The 25021-nt window shown below is 40.4% G+C and overlaps 2 protein-coding genes across 4 annotated transcripts in view; one reads left to right on the forward strand and one right to left on the reverse strand.

Moving 5' to 3' along the window:
* The window catches only part of lrrc53 (leucine rich repeat containing 53), a 27429-nt gene extending 24107 nt beyond the window's left edge, over window positions 1-3322 (forward strand). For both annotated transcript variants that reach the window (XM_034183799.1, XM_034183800.1), the window contains exons 7-8: window positions 910-1102; window positions 1220-3322. In XM_034183799.1, coding sequence (XP_034039690.1) covers window positions 910-1102; window positions 1220-3159 — 2133 coding nt within the window. In that variant the 3' untranslated portion in view covers window positions 3160-3322. The remainder of the gene's footprint in view (window positions 1-909; window positions 1103-1219) is intronic.
* An 8565-nt stretch (window positions 3323-11887) lies between these two features.
* Window positions 11888-25021, reverse strand: part of tox (thymocyte selection-associated high mobility group box) — a 209478-nt gene continuing 196344 nt past the window's right edge. For both annotated transcript variants that reach the window (XM_034182971.1, XM_034182972.1), the window contains 2 exons: window positions 14003-14163; window positions 11888-12386 (listed from right to left, as the gene is read on the reverse strand). In XM_034182971.1, coding sequence (XP_034038862.1) covers window positions 12350-12386; window positions 14003-14163 — 198 coding nt within the window. In that variant the 3' untranslated portion in view covers window positions 11888-12349. The remainder of the gene's footprint in view (window positions 12387-14002; window positions 14164-25021) is intronic.

Raw genomic sequence — 25021 nt, forward strand, 5'->3', positions numbered from 1 at the left:
CATCTCTGTAATTATCCCAAATAGTTTTTTTCTAACCTCCTTTTACTTGTATTTTTCTGAATATCTACCACCAAGTCTTTCTTCCTCTATCCTCTGTCACACCCAGTACCTTCCTAGCTATCCTCATCACCACATCTGCAGTAGTTTTCTAGTTGTCCAAAATTACTTAAATACAAGCACTGCCTGCCTCCCCACCTTTATAAATTTCACACAACAGTCTCCCTCTGTCATCTTTTACTTTCTGACCCTTAGTTCAGCTCTTTCTTCCTCTTCTTCTCTTCAGTTTCACTCTACAAACTATCAATGCTGTCTAGCTATGCTCTCCCCTGCCACACAGCCATTTCAATCCTTTTTGCTAAATCTACCACCATCTTCCACATTCCTTTCCTTGGTACCTTATCTACCCATTACTTCCTCATCACCTCTGTTCCCTTCACCAAAATACGCATTGAAATCCACTCCAATCACCACTCTTTCATGCTTGTGCACACTCTCCACCACCTCATCTAATTCAGTCCAGAAATTTTCTTTCTCCTTGTGTCTCACAACCTACCCATGGGTCTTATGCACTGATGATATTCATCATTACCCCTTCAGTTTGCTTTTCCTGTATATGTTTGATGGATGATTAGTTATTATATCTGTTATATGAGTAAACAATTGACTTGTATTACTTTGGATAATGTATGGTATAACTCGAGGGCATAACCTTGCTGCTAGCGAGAACCTATTCACAACTAATTAACTTAGTCAGCCAAGAGCTAGCAGTCAGCTGACATGGTTGATCAGATGTGGATGGAGCACACAAGCATGGAACTCCAATTGATATGGTTTATAGTGTGATTTGTCCTGTCCCGGGATATGGTTTATAGTGTGATTTGTCCTGTCCCGGCCCTCTGCTGTTCTCAGATACTGTATGATGGTCATCAGATGGTGTGCGTGAGTCCTGACAACCCGGCTGTAACCACTGTGCTTGAGTTAACTGGTGCCAACTGTGTCCCATTCAATCAGAAGAGCAGCATACAGACCAAAGCAGTGAGGAGTGTGATGCCTCAACTTCATGCTCGAGATGTGGCCATCGCTGCTGTTGTCTCCTTGGCTGGTGAGAAGATCAACAATTAGATTTAATAATTATTCTGTGACATTTAAAGGTGCTGCACATGGAATGATTCTGATAGATGAATGTGTGTTTGAGCTGTTGTGTCTTGTTGCATTTCAGGTGGTGTCGGTTTGACATTGTTGATCGTCCTGATTTGCTGTAAAGTGTCTCGCAGAAAGAAACTCAAAGAAAGTATGAGACAGAAACAAGAAGGGGATGAAAGCAGCACAGCAGTCAACCATGTCAATCAGTTAGATGGGAGTAACAAGAGGCGGGGCCTCTTCTCACAGGCCAACAGCAGGCCGTCATGTGACAGGGAGGCTGCACTAGAGAGTCACAGCGGCGTAGTTCAGGACAGAATCCATTTTCAGTGCCGAGACTGCAGCTCAAATGGAGCGAGAGGGGCGGGGCCAAACCAGAGGAGGTGGGACAACAGGATGAATGGAGGGATGAAGGCAAAGGAGGGGATGCGATTAAGGATGATGATGGAAGAGAGGAGGCAGCAGCCCAGGAACACTGTTGTCCCGGTCAACAAGCTGCCTTCACACAGCAGCAAAAACTCGTATTCTCATCCACAGAGAGAAAGCTTCAGCCAGAATGGCTTAAGACATGAAGTCCTGCCTGCTGATGCCTACAGAGGACCAGAGTCGTTACACTGTGAGACCTGCCACAGGGCATACAGGACTCACATGGGCACAAGAGACTCCGCTGTGCCTGTATCTCAACATAGACTCCAAAACGTTTGGTATGATCCATCTGATCCAGGTACAAATGCAGGGATGAGGAGAGAACCCAGAAGGGTGATGTTTGATCTGCAGAGTTCAGGAATGCTGGATAGAGGAGAAAACAGAAAGGAAATGGTGCAAGGAAAAGAGGAAGGATCCAGGAGATGCAACGGTAAAATCCAGTCGGGCCGTTCACTGAAGGGAAAGTTGAACCTAAACTCCCTGCAGAAAAACAGAGTCCATCCTAAGAGGAAAAGGGAGCACTCGGAGAAAAGCAGCTCTAAGAAAGCAAAAGGAAGCAAAGAGAAAAGGAAGGATGTTAAAGAAAAGGCTAGCAAAGGAAGCTGTGATCGCAAATCAAAAAAAAGCAGCGAGAAAGTAAAGAAATCCTCCCGAATAAAAGGACCAAATGAGGACGAGAAGAAGAAAGACAAAGACGGAGAAGGTGAAAAGAAGAGCAAAATGTCTAATGGAGGAGAGCAAAGTAACCAGAAAACTTCTGAGACCACCCCTAATGACATCACGACCACCACAGACCACTCAGGTATGACCAGAGCAGAGGGGGGCGGAGCTACTAGTGTTGGACTGGGGCAAAGTCTGCAGACTGCAGCAGGTCACTTCCTAGGAACGGGTTTGGTTCTGGGTGGGGGGCTGCTCTCTTCCCAGCATCCCTTCTCCCTCTCTGCCACCAGTAACATCTCTCTGCTGGGAGCAGCCGACTCGCAGCTGAGCGTCAGCAGCCGCACTCCTCAGGGAGGGAACCTGTTGTCCGTGGCTCCGACAGCCAGCACGCTGTTCTCCAGCAGCTCAGTTAAAGCGATTTCCTCTAACGCAGCTCTGAGTTTACCTGGGCCTACACTGGTTCAGAGCCAGGAAACTCTTGATATCGCTTCTCTTAGAACACAGCAGAACTCTGATCCAGTCCAGGGGCCAGGCCCAGAGAAAGCACACCAGCTTCCACCGGATACTCCAGTACCCCAGAACACAAGCCTACCTCTGCAGTCTCAGGCACCTCCGGGTGCTGCCGTGTCCCCGGCGGCCTCACAGGCTTCCAGACTAAACACTTCTGATAACCCCGTGACACAAGCTGCGAGTGCACTTGGGTCGTTGACTCTTGACCCCACAGGTGAAGGTGCGTCTCCACCTGAAGGACATGCAGACGGAGCGTCTGGCAGTACCGCAGACGTGTCTGGGACACCTGCAGCCCTGCCGTTGGTACAACATGAGTACCTGTCAGAGGATGGAGGTTCCTCCCCCAGGAGGAGGCTGAGGCTCGTGCTTCCGGAGAAAACCTCCAACCGGCCTCCCACCGCACTGGAGAGAAAAATACGCTAGAGCTCCAAACCACATTCAGACTTATTCTGTTGTTAAAGATGCAAATGTTTTACCATTTGTCTTAAATCTGAGAATAAACAGGGTTACTATTTTTGGAATATTTCGTAAGGATCTGTGTTCAATAAAATGAAAGCCAGGAGTAATAAAGTAACATGCATTTAGAGATTTTCAAAGAAAGTGTGGCAGGCGAGTGAGTGAGCACATGAACATGGAGCAGTCGGTCTCCATGGTGATGCGTGTGCCAGATGGTGACGAGTTGTCACAGCTGGATTGGGTTTCAAGTTTGGCAGCTCTTCTCAAGTCACACTGTGACTTGAGAAGACCTCTACTTGCCGTTTGGTTTATCATCAAATCTTTACAGTGCGATCACGGCTGATGGTTTCCGACTCCAAGTTTAATGTTTGACACTGAAAATTTAATATGTTCCTGGCTGGAATATAAAAGAGAAACAGTGAAGTCAGAGGGAAATGCAAAGTTGGGAGAAACCAAACCTAACAACTTGCATCCTTTAATATGTTGCACTTAATTGCACCCTCACTCTTGGCCATAAGGGGGCAGTGTGGGCCTTTGACATGTAGGTGTATTGTCAGCTGTAAAACCTCATTCTTTGTGAATCTGGAGTATTAGGATGAAATGTGTAGTCTTAGTAACAAAGATAACAATTAGCAAATCATCCCAATGTTTATGATGGGGCCATTTCTCTGAAGTAATGTGAGGACAGTGTTAGATTTTACACTGACATATTGTCCTGTCAATGCAGCTGTATGACGTGCAAGAGGCATGAGAAAATGAGATTTATACACATTGTCAAAGCCATTAAGCAACAGTCCAGATAACACATCAATATACCAGATGTTCAGTAATTATTTTACCCTCTAGTGTCCTTCAAAGTGGCAACTATGAGGACTGCAGCGTTAGTGTACATCAGGTGTGCCCAACATTTTTTGAACCAAGATCTGCATTTAAAGTTGACAGTGTATCAAGATCAGCCATAGCGTAGCCACAACTTATTGTGCACCAATATAACAATACAATTTTCTGGTACAAAGATAACGTTTTAACAATAATACCAGTGAAGTGACACTCACTCATGGTACACTGTGTCCCACACAGGAAGTGCCAAATTTTGAGTTGTACCCTGGGTACCTATATACCCAGGCCCCAGAGCATGGGGGGCACAAAAAACTGGCATTAAATACATTGTTGTGTTGCATATCATTAATGTTCATACAATTCATGTTGTAAAAGAATATAATTAGAATGAATGTATAAATGTTGCGGAACATAATTCTGCTCTAACAATAATACTGAAAGATCTCTGAGGTCCCTTCCCAACTCTACAGTTGTACAAAGGTTTAGTCCAGGTGCACAGGCGGCCCTCTGCCCCACACACACACATCCCAAACGGGATCTGATAGAAAGAGGAGGTGTTTAGTAGTGCTGAAACAACTAATCGATTTAATCGATTACTAAAATAGTTGTCAACTAATTTAGTCATCGATTAGTTGTTAAATAACTTTGTTTTACCGCAAATGTTTCATTTCTTCCATATAAATCAACCGTTTCTGCAGCGCGGCTTTGCTTTGAACCTTGAACCAATCGAAGCAGTGATTCGATCTGCTGCTTTGTTGATTCATTCATTTTTTATTTCACTTTATCTTAATTTTTCCCCACTAAAACCCAAAGAGCATATGCCTGTGAGTAATATTTACCTTTTTATGTTAATCTGACCTGTTATGGTCTTCTGAAACAGTTGATAGATGTATTTTATAACTTAAAAATGGGGCCGATGTTTTCAGTGTTAAAGTTAGCATTACGCTGTTGCAGCTGTCAGCACATTTGTGTGCTAAAAGAGTAAAATGTATTACAAATTGTAATATTTTTTAATTTATTTTTTATGTATATATTAGTAATAATAGCAACAACAATAATAGTAATAATAACCAGTAATGCTACAATACAATTTTAGAGAAAGAAACAAAAGAACCTGACACAACAGAAAAGATAAATCCAACTAACAATGAACATAAATAAATAAATATAGAAATAAATGTTTCCTGTGAACACCTAATGACTCTTAAACCTCCACTTCACCCATTTTATTTAAGTTTAATGACAATTTGTGTCAGTCAAACCACATCTGTGTTTACACAAGAAAAAATAAAATGCAGTTAACTGCACATTTGTCTTTTTTCATGAAAATATGTTTTTAAAGATCACATATTACACTTTAGTCAGGCCTTTAAAATAGTTTTGTGGACTCTTGCTGTAATATGTTGTCAGTGGTTGAGATAGTTGCTATAGGCATCTAAAAATGGCCATAATCAGGTGAAACCTGATAGAAATCTCTTTGTGGTGTGTCGGTGATGTATGTATGTGCAAAATAAATCAAAACACTACTCCAGGTATGTTTTTGATGACAATATAACATAACTTTGTTACAAGCTGAAACGTTGATGTTGCGTGATAAAGGCCTTTTAATAATAACTCACTTAAAGAAATGATGGCAAAACGTACATGTAAGTAAAAAAAACAAAAAACAAAAACTATTAATCTAAAAAATAATTGACTGATGATAACTAAAATAATCGTTAGTTGCAGCCATAGTGTTTAGGCTGAAATAAAATGTCTTTCCTAAAAAAATCAAAGTCCGGATTTCAAAAAAGAAGAGGAAAAAAGGACAGGGAAAGAAAACTAAATGAGGGAAAGCAGCTGCTAACCAAATTCTTTGAAAAGAGAGGTAAGCTTGAAAGCTAGCTATATTGAGTTGGGGGATCTGGGGGACCAAACTGCACCATTTTCTAGAAAAATGGTGGGGTTTTTTTTGGTGCATTCCTGTGCATTTTAACAGACGGGAATGCACCAAATTGGTCCCCCAGACCCCCCAACTCAATATTCCTCCCCCAACTTTAAAAAGGGTTCTGACTCCCAGGTGTGATCTAAGGTATACAAGATGGTTTGACCTGGTTTGACTACACATTAGAAATGTGATGTTTGCGTTAATAAAAAAAGAACAGTGTGTGTGTGTGGGGGGGCTTCAATATGGCTAGTACCTATAAAATATATATACCTATAAAATAGAGTCCTGCCTGTCATAATTTAATAACCGCACAACAATACAGTGCAGTGCATCCGGAAAGTATTCACAGCACTTCACTTTCCCACATATTATTATGTTACAGCTTTATTCCAAAATGGAGTAAATTCATTTTTACTCTCAAAATTCTACTCACAACATCCCATAATGACAACATGAAAAAAGTTTTTTTGAAAATTTTGCTAATTTATTAAAAAAAATAAATTAAGAAATCACGCGTACATAAGTATTCACACCCTTTGCTCAATACTTTATTGATACACCTTTGGCAGCAATTACTGTTATGTGTCGGACGCAGGACGGAGAACCGACCAGCGTTTGAAGGACCCAGTATAAAATAAGCAGAGCACGGTACAAAGGATAACAAAATTTAATGACATAACAGTGATGTGAAAAAAAGACAACAAATGAGTGCGCGGTCTGGCGTGGTGGATTTACGGTGCGCTCCCAGCTGCACAAACGGTCCGGAGCCAGAAACAGTTTGGACCCAAGGACCCCGCCGACACCCCCCAGGTGGCCGCGACAAACCGAGTCTGTGAAAGAAGAAACCATCATGTGAGTCCACACTCCACACACAGAGAGACCGCTCAAAGGTGTACATAAACAGCAAACACTTCCTGGCTTAATCATTAATCAGCTTCCCTCTCTGCAGGCATGGAACACCCAGTTCACATTACTCAACTGCAGTGGAAGCTGATTAAACGACTAACATAACAGCTCAATATAATAAGGTGTGAGGGACACCACATTTACTGACTGTACTTATGTTAGTCACAAAACCTAACGTACCTCAGGAAGTGTGCTGACGAGCGTGAGACCTCACCCCCTCCTCTTTCACAGACCATGCATCAAACCTGGACGTTCTCTGCATCCGTGATGATGAGATGGCTCTCAAGACGACGATCTCACCCGTCTGGTCACAAGGTCGAGTCTCTGGCAAATACACACTGTGTACTCCAGACTTAAATGCCACCATGCTCCAATCCGTGTAGATGCACCACAGCTGTGAGTCCTGACGAGCTGCACATGATCAGCCTCAGGTAATCAGGGTGAGGTCCTGATAATTCAGCCACACAGCCACTCAGTCCTAAACGCGCACCACCTGGAAGGAAAAACAAAAGACAGAAACAAAAGACAGCCAGGCACCCCCAGCCTCACAACAAATTACAGCTTCAAGTTTTCTTGAATATGATGCCACAAACTTGGTGCACCTATTTTTGGGCAGTTTTGCCCATTCCTCTTTGTAGCACCTCTCAAGCTCCATCAGGTTAGATGGGGAGGGTTGGTACACAGCCATGTTCAGATCTTTCCAGAGACGTTCAATCGGATTCAGGTCTGTGCTCTGGCTGGGCCACTCAAGGACATTCACAGAGTTGTCCTGAAGCCACTTCTTTGAAATCTTGGCTCTGTGCTTAGGGTCATTGTCCTGCTGAAAGATGAACCGTCGCCCCAGTCTCAGGCCAAGAACTCTCTGGAGAATGAGAATGGTTTCATCCAGGATGTCTCTGTACATTGCTGCATTCATCTTTCCCTCAATCCTGACTAGTCTCCCAGTTCCCGCCGCACAGCATGATGCTGCCACCACCATGCTTCACTGTAGGGATGGTGCCTGCTTTCTTCAAAACATGATGCCTGGGATTCACTCCAAAGAGTTCAATCTTTGTCTCATCAGATCAAAGAATTTTGTTTTTCATGTTCAGAGAGTACTTCAGATGCCTTTTGGCAAACTTCAGTCAGGCTGCCACGTGCCTTTTACTAAGGAGCGGCTTCTGTCAGGCTATACAGGCCTGATTGGTGGATTGCTACAGAGATGGTTGTCCTTCTGGAACGTTCTCCTCTCTCCACAGAGGAATGGTGCCGCGCTGACAGAGTGACCATTGGGTTCTTGGTCGCATCCCTGACTAAGGGTCTTGTCCCCCAATCGCTCAGTTTTGATGGGTGGCCAGCTCTAAGAAGAGTCCTGGTGGATCAGAATTTCTTCCATTTATGGATGATGGAGGCCACTGTGCTCATTGGGATCTTCAAAGCAGCAGAAATGTTTCTGTACCTTTCCTCAGATTTGTGCTCCGAGACAGTCCTGTCTCAGAGGTCTAAAGATAATTCCTTTGGACGTTTGGTTTGTGCTCTGACATGCAGTCAACTGTGGGACCTTATACATAGACAGGTGTGTGCCTTTACAAATCATGTCCAGTCAAATAAATTTCCAGTTAAAGTGTAGGTGACATATGTAATGTTTTGTTGAGTATTTTTAAGACTAAAATTAAACAACAGCTTGAAATGAATGCTTTCCCGGTGTGCAGTTACTGAAGAGATAAATATTCTGATTTTGAACTGCGCACCACTAAAAACGAACTTCCGGGAGCGTCACGAAATTGGAGAAGGAAGAAGTGACATCAGCGGAAGAACCATTGCCTTAGCGGTTCCATTTCTTTTGTTCGCGATCGGACGTATCTCCGTGTGTAAGTGCTTCATATCTGGAGTTTTGCCGGCTCGATCTGTTAGACTTTTGTTCAAACACTCGTGCAGATTGAGTCAGCTTATTTCTTTATAAGGATCACGTGCATCGGAATGAGTGAATTAAAGAAGTTTGATGTACGAGAGATAAGTGGTTCACCCAGCTGTGCTGACTATTTTTCCACCGGGGGCTCAACAGGGTGAGACTTCAGGTGGAACCAAAAGTTAGAAGCTGTGGACCAGCAGGCTAAACACGCAGTAAGTAGATTGCAAGCTGGCCTTCTCATTAGACCCCATTAAAAAAACAAAACAATAAAAAAAAAACATTAGTTTATCATCCCTGCCCACATGCCGGAATCAGCCTGCATTAAATTTTTTTATTTTTTGGCAAATTTCACTGACAACAGAACAGCTATGTGGCTGCGTTTCACTCACACACAGCTTATCGTGCTACTAATGTACATTACACTGACTGTATTCAAGAAGGAAACTAGATTTATCTTAACATATTTTCAGTCCCTCAAAGGTGCTGTGTATGTATCATTTTTTTAGGTTTGAAATGTATGTATTTCTAAGAAAAAAAAAAAAATCCTAAATAAAAAATCTGCACATCCTCACCACTTTTTTCTGATGTCAAGGATGATAAACACATTTTTAAGGGGTCTTATCAGTCAATTATGACCAAATAGCTGGCAATAAAAAAAATAAAAAACTTTATCAACAATGCCCGGATACTGAAACTGACCCGCATTAATTTTTTTGTTGTTGTTATAATAACCATTCTGTGTTCTGAAGTCTGCCAATATCGTCACTGTTGTCAGACTGAAAGTCTTCTTTCAAGCTTTCATCTCCCTCGTCATCTAAAAGACTCAAAATGATGAGGCTGTATCCCCCACAGCTTCTTCAAAGACATCTTCAGAATCACCTTCAGACTGGACTTCACAAAAAAAGCTCCACACTAGAAAGAAAAAAAAAAAAAAAAAAAATCAACCGAAAATAGCTCGATCTCCGACGTGTTTATTGTTGATTTTGGCTTGAATCAGCTGGCTGTGTTTTCCCGATGACGCAGCAACGTGGCCGTGGCTGACAGCTGCAATGGAGTGCATGCTTCAGACAGCCGTTGTTATTAAGATTTACCTTTCATGAGTGCATTTATCGTCCACTTTTGTTTAGGATTTTTCAAAATATCAACATTTCATAATTTTTAGTAGTTATGTGTGCACATTTTTTGGTGTCAACTACTCTTTAAGCTATAGAAACATTTCAAGGATGATCAGTGGAAACAGGATGCACCTGAGTTCAATTTTAAAGCTTCATAGCAAAGGCTATAAATACTTACGTACATGTGGTTTCTTAGTTTTATATTTTTAATAAATTTGCAAAAATAAAAAAAAAAAAACTTTTCACATTGTCATTATGGGGTATTGTGTGAAGAATTTTGAGGGGAAAAAATTAATTTATTTTGGAATAAGGCTGTAACAAAAAATGTGGAAAAGTGAAGCGCCATAAATACTTTCTGGATCCACCGTAGACAGACACTGACTGCCATTACAGGCTTTGTCTGCTTTGGGGCGAGGCCAAAAAAAGTAGTTTGTTGTTGTTGCTGTTCTTTTCTACGAGTAATTGATCTGGACTTACTTAAATTTATTGCTGTAATCAGACACAAAATACTAGATTACAAAACAAAAAAATATATGTTTACTCTCAAATCTCTGCTGTTAATAAATGCAGAAGTGAGGACGGACACGGTGGTTTGACATTTAACATATAGAGAATTTCCCCACAAAATGTTTGGAAATAAATAGTCTGCGATACATAAAACAAAAGACTGGTGTAGGAGTGATGACTGCACATCAGTGCAGCACCGACTTTATTGTCAAACACATCAGAATGTAAAAATGAGAAAATCTTGATGGCTGCTGTTGCTGCCAAGACACGTTAACAGAGAGACCGTCTTATCCAGGGGTGTCACAGTCCACAGAAGTCACAGTTCAGTTCACACCTCAGTTTTAACATCATGGACAGCTCTGTTTTTGAAAATTCTTCAAATCTTTATACAGTAGTTGTAATCTGTGAGCAGCTGAGAGTTGCCTTTAGCCACTTCAGCACTGTGAAACAAAGTCTAAATGTAAACTATCTTTTTTGATTATATGTTTATGAAGTGGATTACATCTCTTGTCATTCGCATTGGATAAATTTACTGTGTAGCTAGCGTGTTTTGTTTTGTGTTGGGCCAGACTGCCTTCAATATTTTGTCTGTTTTAAGTTAGTTTGGTTTTTACACAAATGACAGCACCTCATAAAACCTTACTCTGGTACAGATTTAAAATCACTGTACACAATGTCGCTATTCTGCGACCATCTCATCTGTGAAATTTTACACTAATTCATATAAAATGTCAACTTTTTTCATACATTGGTGGTGTTGCACCATGTTGATCTCATAGAGAGGCAGTGATTCAATACAAATGCGGATCTGTTTACACGTTCGCTTTTAGGTTCATATTTTGGAAGAAAAAGGTACATTTATTTGTACGTTTAAGAGTGGACTAATGCGGTTGCTTGCCTCAACTGGTTGGTTCACTGTTCTCTCTGATTGCCACACACAGAGAGCAGGGTGACCTTACCTCCTGCACAGAGCAGAAGACGACAGGGATACGGTCTGTGGACATAAGCAACGCTACTCAGCTTATGGAAACAAATACGACTGTGTATACAATCGTACTGTGCAGAGTTTTACTGTGTGTTCTGCATACAATTATGTGCACCGAACTGTCACGTATGTACCGTACGGTTCAATGTAAATACGTGTACTGTGACACCCCTAATCCTATCGTCATTAACTTGAAAACAAAAGTTTATATTTTACAGACAATAAAATACAAGTAAACTGGCAAATTATAGATTCTTAAATAACCTTTGCAAAGAGAGATGACAGCAGAGCATGCAGCTCAATGAACCATTCATACTTGTCGAAGAGCTTCACACAGTTTGAATTAAAATCTGTTATTAACAGAAAACGTGATGGGAAGCGAAGTGGGACCTGTCCTATTTCAAAGACTGTTTCTGTGTAGACTCTCAGTTGTCCAGGTGGTCTCCATAGTAGAGAAGCTTGACTCTTCGACTGGACTGGGTTGCTTGATGCGAAGCGAAACGTCCTCGCGTCTATTCAAAGACTGTTTCATCACAAAACCCCGCTTGATGTGTCTATTTGGATAATTAAATTGTATTTTTCCACCCCAGCAGATCCTCAGCGTGAATATGAAATTTTAAATTCTTCCATCAGAAAAATGTGGCTTCAGGAGCTGTTCTATGAAGCAGCCTGATTTCAGCCATCGTCATTCGACTGACGTGATTTTGTGAAGAATTACATGAAAACTGTTATGGGTTACATGACACAACAGACATTCTCTGTGGAAAGTTACAGATTTAATTTGACTTTTTATCTTTCCTCTCAGGCTTACACGATGCTGCAGCAGCAGATTATCATGTTTTTGAAAATCCACCCCACCCCTTTATTATTTTTTATTTTTGTCTGAAATGTTAGTCTGAGTGACTTGGAGTTGGTACTGAGTCCGTTTCTGGGGTTCCACAGAGTGGCAGTAGAAAGGGGTGGCTGATGTTTGGCATGTCCTTAGATTAGCTCAGGAACAGCGGTGTGTCTCTCTGAAGACCTCTGAGGATAAGAGACAAAAGTAACAAGATAAATCTTCATGTTAGAGATACAACAACCGACTTAAAAGTAACAATGAGCTGATGGATGGTATGGGTATTAAAACAACACTGGGTTCATGGATGCTGCAGGTATTAAAACAAGAGTAAACTGAGATTTCTGACATCCGCTAAGTTGACAAGGGCTCAAAATAAAAGATGCTTCTTCATTTTTTGGTTCCTTTAAGGGAAAAAATAATTTAGATGAAATTTAATATGAGATTTGAAAATGAGATTTGATCCACTGCCGCCTCGCCCCTGTTTTTTGTGACGTCTGAGTGACATTTTGAGTTACGGACTGGATACATTAGTTCATTAGTGGAATTAGTGGCAGACTTTGTTACACCTGCCTCAGGTCGCATTTTTTGAGGCCTTCAACGTCAACATGGACTTCTTCATCAAGGACCCCTTGCAGGATGACCCATCATTTCAGTGGTCACAGCAGGTCCTGGATAACACTGCTGCTGTCAATGATTTTGCTGAGCGAGGAGTTGCACTTATCCAGGATAACAATCAGATCCTAACGAAGGATGAACAGCAGCGCCAATAACTGCTGCAAGTTGTTGAATGGTATAACTTCAGCTCTCAGAGGCAAAGAAAATCTGAACCAAACGCCACTCTCCATGACTGTTTGTTTTCACCAAATAGGTGGACAGTGACATGCAATACTTTTTTATCTCTCCTGTATGGTCAGTTAAAGGAGAAACGATTGTTGCTTCAATTTGTATTTCATTTGTGAACAGGTGCATTACTACTGCTGGTTTGAACTAATTGCTCAGCTATTGCAATTTTCACCTCGCGTGGTTAGAATAGTCGTTTCAAAATAAAATTTTTGCAGTAACCTTTTTCATAAAGATGAACAACTGTGTCAGGAAGCACCTTAATAACGTCACATTTTTATTTTTGGCATACTGTAGAGAACCACCCTAATGCTGTGGGAAATAAATTAACACTGGGCACATGGATGCTGCAGATATTAAAATAACACTATTATTATTATTATTAACAAGAACATAAACAATTTCTAAATACATTAAGACAGTAATTTAACATTAAAAATTACATAATTTATGGGAAATAAAAGGGTTGAGTTCCTCTTCTGAAAATTGTTGAGGTCTAAGGTTCTAAAAACATTCTGGACTCACACACCATTATAACTCCTTATAGAAACTTTGCTTAATTTATTACCACCCTTGAAAAATGTCAGCTACCTATTTTATAAACACTACCCAATATAGAGCCCGTGGATCCCCATGGACAACACGCTAGTTATATTAATTAGCTGTTTGGGCGAAAGATTCAGGAGCAGTTTTAAGAGATAAATAAAGCTTAAAAAAATAAATGATGACATCGATTATTAAATTAGCCACAGACTATTTTGATAGTCGATGTAATCGTGACTGCTCGAATAATTGTGGCAGCCCTATACAGCATATAATTCATACCACTACACTGAGATGAGTAAACTAAATTAGCGGGAGCCCATTTAAAAAAAAGGCACAATCTGCTCCCTGCTGAAGATACATATGAATCCTTCAGGTACAAAGACCAGTTAGTGAAAGTTGGACACGTTACACCTACCCATTGCCATGGAAATCAGAAGTCCAGTAGAGTGGGTGCTGGTGGCTGGGTGTGTGTCGACCCAGTTGGTGGTAGTCCACCGATGGTGAAATCATTGCTCCGCTGTGAAACATACTGCCCCCTGTAGGCTGGTAGTCAGACTGCATGGATGGTGGGTACCCCTGAGGGAAAGAAAAAAGTTGCATTATGAAAACAAACAAAAAAGTTACTTTTTTTTTTTTTAAACATTTATCATTTTTCATCAAAGGACAAAACAAAACACCAGCATATCCCTTACAAAGTGCAAACACAATAAAGGTGCAATCAAATAGTTGTGTGCCACAACCTTCACAAATATCAAACACCAATTTCCAACCAAGAGGACCTCCAAATAATAACAATTAAAATATAGAATGCAATGCTGAAATACCCTCAGATGAGCATGTAATCAATTAAAAAGTGTGTAGAAAGAATGTGACCTTTTGATCCGTTAGAATTGGTCAAGGTTACCCATCTTTGAATTTGTCCAAGGTCTGTGTCCCAAGAATGCTCCCTGTGCATTTGAAGACCCTGGCAGTAATAGGACTGGACTTATGCTGAGCACAGACAGATGAACAAACGGACACAAAGACTTTGCAATACCCTACTCAGGTAAACGTTAAATCAATAATAATAATAATAATAATAATAATAATAAAAAACACACTCCCATGACAATCATTTTATTCAGGTCCAATATTTTCAAGGATCTAAGATAAGAAATATATGGTTGCCACACTTTTAGAAACCCATCAGCCCTCCTTCTAAGACTAAACTTGATTTTTTTTTCAAGATTAAAGAAAAACAAAAAGGGAGAGGGGACAACCTTGATGTGTACCACGTGACAAAGTAAAATCGTCTGATTGTACATTATTAGTACAGATAGGAGGCTAATAGCACAGGAAGTGAGATTTTTTTCTTTCCTTGAACAGTAATGAAATGGAGGCCTGTCTCAGTTTTGTGGGAAAAGAACCTTGTTCCAATGATTCCTGAAAAACTGACAAAAGTAACAAGGCTAATTTCATATGAAACTTCTTATAACAAAATAGAAGGGAATCCATCAGGGCCAGGGTATTTGCCTGACTAACAATTTAACTGAGCATAAAACCTCTTCCAGATTAAGGTGAGCATCAACTTCTGATTTTAAAGTACCAGCTGCAGTGATTTCTAGGTCATGAAGGAATTGCTGCATATTTCCAAAGTTGGGAGGAAACTCTGATATGTAAAGAGTGGCAAAATATGATTTAAAAACAAAATTATTTACAGTTGGATCAGATGTCAAAGTACCTGATGTATTTTTAATTTGTACAATTTGGCAGGTGGCAATTTGACACCTGAGTTGGTGGGCCAATAAGCAAGTAGCTTTGTCACCATATTCATAATAGTTACCAACAGACTGTAGATTAGATTCGACAAAACTTTATTAATCCCATGGGAAGACTCCCTCAGGGAAATTGAGGTTCCAGCAGCACTGTATAGCAGCACACAGGGCAAGAGCAACCTGATTTCCTTTTTCGCTTGCACGACACGCTGTGAAAATAGCGAAGTAGAGGTGGGCACACCCCACATATGCATTTGCACAACGTGCTTTAGGCCGTGCACTATAAATCATCAAAATAGGGCCCCATTTGTCTTATGGAAAATGTATTGAGTCACGTGACTATACACAGCATCACAGGACTGTGGAGCACAAGGCAGAAAGATTCATGATTTTTACTTTGATGAATGAAGTGACAAATGCCAATGATGTGAAACTGAGGCTGAGCTCACCCTCAGGTCCATCAGCAGGAGTTACACAGCTTTGATCATTTGGCTGATTTTATCATTTGAAGGAGGGAGCATGACAGCATGGGGAGAGGGAGGAAAAGTAAAAGGAGGTGACAGTTACCCAACTACACTATAACACTGAGGAGAGAAAAAACACAAACGCCAAACTAGACGGAACAACAGTGCAGAAGTGTATGTGTGTGTGAGAAAGAAAGCAAATCGTCTGAAAGGAAACTTAATCTGAGTGCTGTGAGTGAAAGAGGAGGACAGCAGGTGGCTGGTTTCTCCCCCTTCTCCTCCTCTACCTCACCTATTCATGTATTGTTGAGTAAATTCTTCTCCTTCACTCTTTCACAAAGACCCCATCTGCCTCTTTTGTCTCTCTCTCTCCCCCCTCCCCCATCACTCCCCACTTTTAGGAAAAAAGTTAGGTCCTCCATCCCTGTGTCCTCTCCTCTTTCCTTTCCTTTTCCTTTTTTTGTTGGTTGTCTTTTACTGTTCCTAAAATATGCAAAATAGAGGAGAGAAATGGATTACGGGAGAGAGAGATTTAACAGTTCACCATAAAAGAGAGATGAAATAGAAAATCAGACGTTAGCACGCCCCCTCCACACCCCCATATCTATCATTTTTAACCGTTTAGCACATATTCATGCACTCGTAATGTAAAATCCATTTATCATCATGTGGATTGTTTGACATTGTTCAAGTAGAGATGCAGCACAGAGATTAAACACAAACAAAGACGACAAATGCAGCTTCAATCAGGAATATCCCAACATTGGCATGTGGTCTTAACCTGAAGACTGCAATGTCCAGATTATTTTTACTAACCTGTGTATTTGCACAAAATCATTTTTACAGGCAGAAAAACACAAGTACAAAATGCAGGAAGATGGATGAATAATATCCATGATGAAATTGCATTATAACGACATGGATTCATTTCAATTCAGATCACCTCTTCAATCAAATTCAATACCATCCTCGTCTATTCAGAGCTGAGCTCAGCAAGAAAATGCTGATGCGTCCCCCCTCTCCAGCACCCATCTCATTTCCTCTGTGTGTATGCCTGTGTGTGTTTCTCCTCCGCTAGTAGGTTCATTTATCTCCATCCACCTCTGTTGAGCTTTTAAATCAGATGCTCACTGCCACTGAGATGCTTGTTACCTCTAGGATATGGGAAGATTAATACTCCTTTCACAATGGAGATGCTGGTTTGACATGTCTAATAAACGCAGTTGGACCCATTCCGATTACAACATTGGAAGCTGGACAAACCTGCTTTGACAGCATTCACACTGGACTCAGGTCTGTTCCAAGACTGCAAAATGCATTCCTGAAGACATAAGTGCCATTTTGGCAGAGCCCATCTGCATAATTATCTTGGGGACTCTAAGTGCTTGCAGTTTCAAGTGATATACTGAAGAACACTTTGCACAACAAGCATTCAGAGAATTCATATTCTTACCCATAAGCATCTCACCGTAAATATGTCCTCAATATTGCAAACACAGTAGCAGCAATGGAAAATTATGTTTGAGATAATCACAACAAATGACATGCAAAATAAGTGAGTAGAGTTAGTAAGTAATGGTTTATAAACAGACTTGGATATATCATGATCACACAGATAAGGCTTATTGGTCACCACAAACCATACAACATATGTAACACAAGCATGAATGTGCAATGATAGGAAAATGAAGTGCAACTTTTATCACTAATAAATGGTAGCTACTATAAATGGAAGTTATTGTAGCATGCCCCAAGTGATGTCAAGTGACGCTGATCAAAAAATAAATACCATATTTGGCTGGTCCTGGGACAAAGTGATTGACCATGCATCCGGAAAGTATTCACAGTGCTTCACTTTTTCCACATTTTGTTATGTTCCAGCATTATTACAAAATTTCCACTGATACACAATAGCCCATAATGACAATGTTGAAAAAAGTTTGAGATTTTTGGAACATGTACATAAGTATTCCAAGCTCAAAATTGAGCACAGGTGCATCCTGTTTCCACTAATCATCCTTGAGATGTTTCTACAATGTAACTGGAGTCCACCTGGGGTAAATTCAATTGATTGGACATGATTTGGAAAGTCACACACCTGTCTACATATAAAATCCCACAGTTGACAGGACTTGTCAGAGCACAAACCAAACATGAAGTCAAAGGAATTGTCTGTAAACCTCTGAGACAGGATTGTCTCGAGGCACAAACCTGGGGAAGGGTACAGAATAGGCATGTGAATCTCATCACTGAAAACGATTTGATATGCATCTTGATATGATACATATAGCGATACATGACAATACTGATGATACGATGCAATATGATTCACCCCTGTTCCCAATTCAATGCGATTTGATATGTATTTGATGGCGATTCTATTCCTCGCAATGCGATACGATGCAATTTGGCGCAATAGGATGCGGTTCAACATGATGCAAAGAAATTATACCAAAAATTGAAATAGAAAATAAGAAGCTGTAATTCAGTTTGGTACTATGGTATTCTTCTTCTTTTTCTGATTCTACTAGAGGCAGAAGCTTTGTTTTACTTCTTATAAGCAGCAAATTTACCAGATTCAACATTAAGGAACAGGAGTGGGTTCACTCATATGTGGAACCTGCTTCATCACACTGTCAGAACTTAAACAGTACAATAAGACAACATCATTCTCAATGAGTGACTTAAAGTGAGTCACTCACTGACAGAGCACCGCCTTGGCAAAAGTAATTTGAGATACTTTTCTCACTAGAGTTTTGCTGGAGGTTTACAATCTGAGGAATGTCCGAAGTACAGCCAAAGTATCTCCAAACGCCTGATTTAAATAGTTTAGGTGCGTCAAAAATCTCCAACCGCTCGTGGATCTCCATTTTGTTGTGGTAGAAATGTACTTTCAAAATGCGAAGCAGCGATGGTGCATTCAATGTGCCTTGGAAAAAAATCGATGCAAACACGCAGCCAGCGACGTGACCACGATTTCACCCCTCAATTGAATCGATGCACACTGAATCGATACACTTGCGTAGCACACGTTTGTATCTAGATACCGATTTGTATTGATTAATCTCCACGTGCCTAGTACAGAAATATTTCTGCTGCTGTGAAGGTCCCAATGAGCACAGTGGCCTCTATCATCCATATATGGAAGAAGTTCAGATCCACCAGGACTCTTCCCAGAGATGGCCGCCTCTCTAAACTGAATGATCGGGGGAGAAGGCCCTTAATCAGGGGGGTGACCAAGAACCTGATGGTTCATCTATCAGAGCTCCAGCATTCCTCTGTGGAGAGAGGAGAACCTTCCAAAAGGACAGCCATATCTGCAGCAATCCACCAATCAGGCCTGTATGGCCACATAGAAGCCACTCCTTAGTAAAAGGCACATGGCAGCCCACCTGGAGTTTGCCAAAAGGCACCTGAAGGACTCTCAGACCATAAGAAACAAAATTCTCTGGTCTGATGAGACAAAGATCTTTGGTGTGAATTAGTTAGTAAATTAAAAGTTAGTAAATGATATAATAATTGATCAACATATTGATTTATTTTGCCTTACAGAAAGCTGGTTACAGCAGGATGAATATGTTAGTTTAAATGAGTCAACACCCCCGAGTCACACTAACTGCCAGAACGCTCGTAGCACAGGCCGAGGCGGAGGATTAGCAGCAATCTTCCATTCCAGCTTATTAATTAATCCAAAACCCAGACAGAGCTTTAATTCATTTGAAAGCTTGACTCTTAGTCTTGTCCATCCAAATTGGAAGTCCCAAAAACCAGTTTTATTTGTTATTATCTATCGTACACCTGGTCGTTACTGTGAGTTTCTCTGTGAATTTTCAGACCTTTTGTCTGACTTAGTGCTTAGCTCAGATAAGATAATTATAGTGGGTGATTTTAACATCCACACAGATGCTGAGAATGACAGCCTCAACACTGCATTTAATCTATTATTAGACTCAATTAGATTTGCTCAAAGTGTAAATGAGTCCACCCACCACTTTAATCATATCTTAGATCTTGTTCTGACTTATGGTATGTAAATTGAAGACTTAACAGTATTCCCTGAAAACTCCCTTCTGTCTGATCATTTCTTAATAACATTTACATTTACTCTGATGGACTACCCAGCAGTGGGGAATAAGTTTCATTACACTAGAAGTCTTTCAGAAAGCGCCGTAACTAGGTTTAAGGATATGATTCCTTCTTTATGTTCCCTAATGCCATATACCAACACAGTGCAGAGTAGCTACCTAAACTCTGTGAGTGAGATAGAGTATCTCGTCAATAGTTTTACATCCTCATTGAAGACAACTTTGGATGCTGTAGCTCCTCTGAAAAAGAAAGCCTTAAATCAGAAGTGCCTGACTCCATGGTATAACTCACAAACTCGCAGCTTAAAGCAGATAACCCGTAAGTTGGAGAGGAAATGGTGTCTCACTAATTTAGAAGATCTTCACTTAGCCTGGAAAAAGAGTCTGTTGCTCTATAAAAAAGCCCTCCGTAAAGCTAAGACATCTTACTACTCATCACTAATTGAAGAAAATAAGAACAACCCCAGGTTTCTTTTCAGCACTGTAGAAAGGCTGACAAAGAGTCAGAGCTCTATTGAGCCGAGTATTCCTTTAGTAATGACTTCATGACTTTCTTTGCTAATAAAATTTTAACTATTAGAGAAAAAATTACTCATAACCATCCCAAAGACATATCGTTATCTTTGGCTGCTTTCAGTGATGCCGGTATTTGGTTAGACTCTTTCTCTCCGATTGTTCTGTCTGAGTTATTTTCATTAGTTACTTCCTCCAAACCATCAACATGTCTATAAGACCCCATTCCTACCAGGCTGCTCAAGGAAGCCCTACCATTAATTAATGCTTCGATCTTAAATATGATCAATCTATCTTTATTAGTTGGCTATGTACCACAGGCTTTTAAGATGGCAGTAATTAAACCATTACTTAAAAAGCCATCACTTGACCCAGCTATCTTAGCTAATTATAGGCCAATCTCCAACCTTCCTTTTCTCTCAAAAATTCTTGAAAGGGTAGTTGTAAAACAGCTAACTGATCATCTGCAGAGGAATGGTCTATTTGAAGAGTTTCAGTCAGGTTTTAGAATTCATCATAGTACAGAAACAGCATTAGTGAAGGTTACAAATTATCTTCTTATGGCCAGACAGTGGACTCATCTCTGTGCTTGTTCTGTTAGACCTCAGTGCTGCTTTTGATACTGTTGACCATAAAATTTTATTACAGAGATTAGAGCATGCCATAGGTATTAAAGGCACTGCGCTGCGGTGGTTTGAATCATATTTATCTAATAGATTACAATTTGTTCATGTAAATGGGGAATCTTCTTCACAGACTAAGGTTAATTATGGAGTTCCACAAGGTTCTGTGCTAGGACCAATTTTATTCACTTTATACATGTTTCCCTTAGGCAGTATTATTAGACAGCATTGCTTAAATTTTCATTGTTACGCAGATGATACCCAGCTTTATCTATCCATGAAGCCAGAGGACACACACCAATTAGCTAAACTGCAGGATTGTCTTACAGACATAAAGACATGGATGACCTCTAATTTCCTGCTTTTAAACTCAGATAAAACTGAAGTTATTGTACTTGGCCCCACAAATCTTAGAAACATGGTGTCTAACCAGATCCTTACTCTGGATGGCATTACCCTGACCTCTAGTAATACTGTGAGAAATCTTGGAGTCATTTTTGATCAGGATATGTCATTCAATGCGCATATTAAACAAATATGTAGGACTGCTTTTTTGCATTTGCGCAATATCTCTAAAATTAGAAAGGTCTTGTCTCAGAGTGATGCTGAAAAACTAATTCATGCATTTATTTCCTCTAGGCTGGACTATTGTAATTCATTATTATCAGGTTGTCCTAAAAGTTCACTGAAAAGCCTTCAGTTAATTCAAAATGCTGCAGCTAGAGTACTGACAGGGACTAGAAGGAGAGAGCATATCTCACCCATATTGGCCTCTCTTCATTGGCTTCCTGTTAATTCTAGAATAGAATTTAAAATTCTTCTTCTTACTTATAAGGTTTTGAATAATCAGGTCCCATCTTATCTTAGGGACCTCATAGTACCATATCACCCCAATAGAGCGCTTCGCTCTCAGACTGCAGGCTTACTTGTAGTTCCTAGGGTTTGTAAGAGTAGAATGGGAGGCAGAGCCTTCAGCTTTCAGGCTCCTCTCCTGTGGAACCAGCTCCCAATTCAGATCAGGGAGACAGACACCCTCTCTACTTTTAAGATTAGGCTTAAAACTTTCCTTTTTGCTAAAGCTTATAGTTAGGGCTGGATCAGGTGACCCTGAACCATCCCTTAGTTATGCTGCTATAGACTTAGACTGCTGGGGGGTTCCCATGATGCATTGAGTGTTTCTCTTTTTTCTCTGTATGCACCACTCTGCATTTAATCATTAATGATTGATCTCTGCTCCCCTCCACAGCATGTCTTTTTCCTGGTTCTCTCCCTCAGCCCCAACCACCAGTCCCAGCAGAAGACTGCCCCTCCCTGAGCCTGGTTCTGCTGGAGGTTTCTTCCTGTTAAAAGGGAGTTTTTCCTTCCCACTGTCACCAAGTGCTTGCTCACAGGGGGTCGTTTTGACCGTTGGGGTTTTTCCGTAATTACTGTATGGCCTTGTCTTACAATATAAAGCGCCTTGGGGCAACTGTTTGTTGTGATTTGGCGCTATATAAATAAAATTGATTTGATTTTGATTTGATTTGAATGCCAGGCATCATGTTTGTAGGAAACCAGGCATCATCCACGCTGACATTGCTGCTGCTTTGATTAGCATAGAATGGGATGTTGCTTTGACAGTGAGAGTATCATATTTTGGCCCCAAAACACGCATGACACCACATGTGCGCGTATGTGTGGTTAAATTTTCCAAATGACGGAAATCCGTCGTGGTGACGGAGAACTTTAACCCATGAATTATGGCTTATAGTTCCAAAAAAGTAGAATATATGTCTCTCAAAATAGAATATTTCATAAGCTCACTTCAGAAAGGGATTTACTATACAGAAATGTTGACTTTCTGAAAAGTATGTTCATTTATGCACTCAATAATTGGTTTTGGCTGCTTCTGCACAAATTACAGCATCAGTCATGGCATGTCATGAAGGCGATCAGCCATGTGGCACTGCTGAGGTGTTGTGGCAGCCCAGGATGCTTTGATAGCTGCCTTCAACTTGTCTGGATTGTTGGGTTTCTTATTTTTATCTTCTTGACAATACAGCATTGAAGATCTATGCGTATTGTATATAGGGCAAATCAAATGCAGTAATAACATGGTCAGCAAGACAGTTACTAGTAGTTCTGACACTATGGGTAGGTGACAAATGCTGGAAAAGGAAATCAACATCTCCATACAGCTTGTCAGCAGGTGGAAACATGAAGTGCTCTCCTGGTTGATGAGTGTGTTACAAGTAGAGCAAGCAATTTGGATTTGTACCTTTCCACTCTTGCTCCAGACTCTGGGATCTTGATTTTCAAATGAAATACAAATTTTACTATTATTTGAAAAGAAGACTTTGGACCCCTGACCAATGGTCCAGTTCTCTTTCTAATTTGCCGGTAAGACACTTCTGACATTGTCTCTGGTTCAGGAGTGGCTTGACACTAGGAAAGCAACACTTGCAGCCCATTTCATAGGACATGTCTGACTGTGCTCTTGATGCAGTGACCAGTCTCAGTCCACTCCTTGTGACGCTTCCCTAAGTTCTTGAATTGGCTTTGTTTGTCAATATTCTCAGGGCTGTGGTCAACCTTGCTGCTTGTGCATCTTTTCCTACCACATTTTCCCCCTCCAGTCAACTTTCCTGAAATATGCTTTGATACAGCACTCTGTGAACCCTTTCAGTGATGACCTTCTGTGACTTGCCCTCCTTGTGGAGGTCATCACTGAGTGTCTTCTGGACAGTTGTCAAGTCACCGGTCTTTCCGACAACTGTGTTTGTGTATACTGAACCAGAGTAAGAGATTCACTGTATTTATACTACATAAATAGTGAATTGAAATAAAATATCGTAGTAGTGACTTGAAATGAAATATCGTAATATTCTGAGATGCACATTTTCTACTTTTTTGGAGCTGTGAGTCATAATTATCAAAACTAAAATAAGAAAAAGCTTGAAAAGTTTTAGTTTATATGCAATGAGTCAAGAATATATACAATTTCACTTTTTGAAATACATGACAAAAAATACTGAATTTTTTATGATATTCTAATTTTTGATATGAAAAAATACTGCATTATAATGGCCAAAAGATCGAACCATCTACAGGCATAACAAGTTGCTCCTGTATGTGTACCTGATTCACGCTCCGGACCAGAGGGTAGTGGTGATGCATCAAATGGATGCAATCACCGTATAACAAGAAGTAGAAAAAGGAGATCTGAATGGGGATGTGTTGGATTTTTGAGAATGAGAACAATTATTGTATTCACGCATCTGAGGGCCCAGGGCTGAGCATCCACCCACCCCCTTTTTTAAAGAAAGTTGGTTAAACACTCACCCAAAGTAAATCTTTTTTTTTTTTACTTGAAGTTTATTAAATGCCACCTAAAATAAATTAATTCTGTGACCTCCAGCGTACTGTAAAAAGCAAAAAAAAAAAAAAAAAAAAAAAAGGTTTTCCTTCTCTTCCGTGTCAGACTTGTGATGACATAATCTGTTTGTCCTGTGCTCTTATTGTGAAAGACGCTTGTGCAAGAAACAAGACGTGTTCTGTGGCAATGTGGCTAGCTTTGTATGGTCACAAGGTGAAAGAGCTACTGTCAGTTTGTGTTTGTTTTTGTCCAATAAAAGTCCTTTTATCCATCCAGCAAAATGGGTTCCTTGTCAGCTGATTTCTGTAAAGTTAGTCAGAAAGCTTTGTGTGTGTTCAGAACTTTGAGACGAGATATTTCCTGCTGCCTGGATGTTTGTTTGCTGTTTTGAGTGTGGGAGAGTGGGACACAGAGGACACACAGCATTTCTAGACCAAACAGAGAAAACTGACTTCAAGTGTTGACAGCAACAGTCTGGATGTTCCACTGTTTTCAGTGAGTAGCTGACAGGAAAATTATGGATTTGTTTTTTTTTTTTTATCTTAACCGGCAGGAATCATGGACAGCAACAAACAGATTATTTAACTGCAGAGTTGCCTGGATTTAAACCGGTAGGAACTTTTTGAAGCTTCCATTTTTG

Source organism: Thalassophryne amazonica, chromosome 12, assembly GCF_902500255.1.
Source record: "Thalassophryne amazonica chromosome 12, fThaAma1.1, whole genome shotgun sequence".
Lineage (NCBI taxonomy): Eukaryota > Metazoa > Chordata > Actinopteri > Batrachoidiformes > Batrachoididae > Thalassophryne > Thalassophryne amazonica.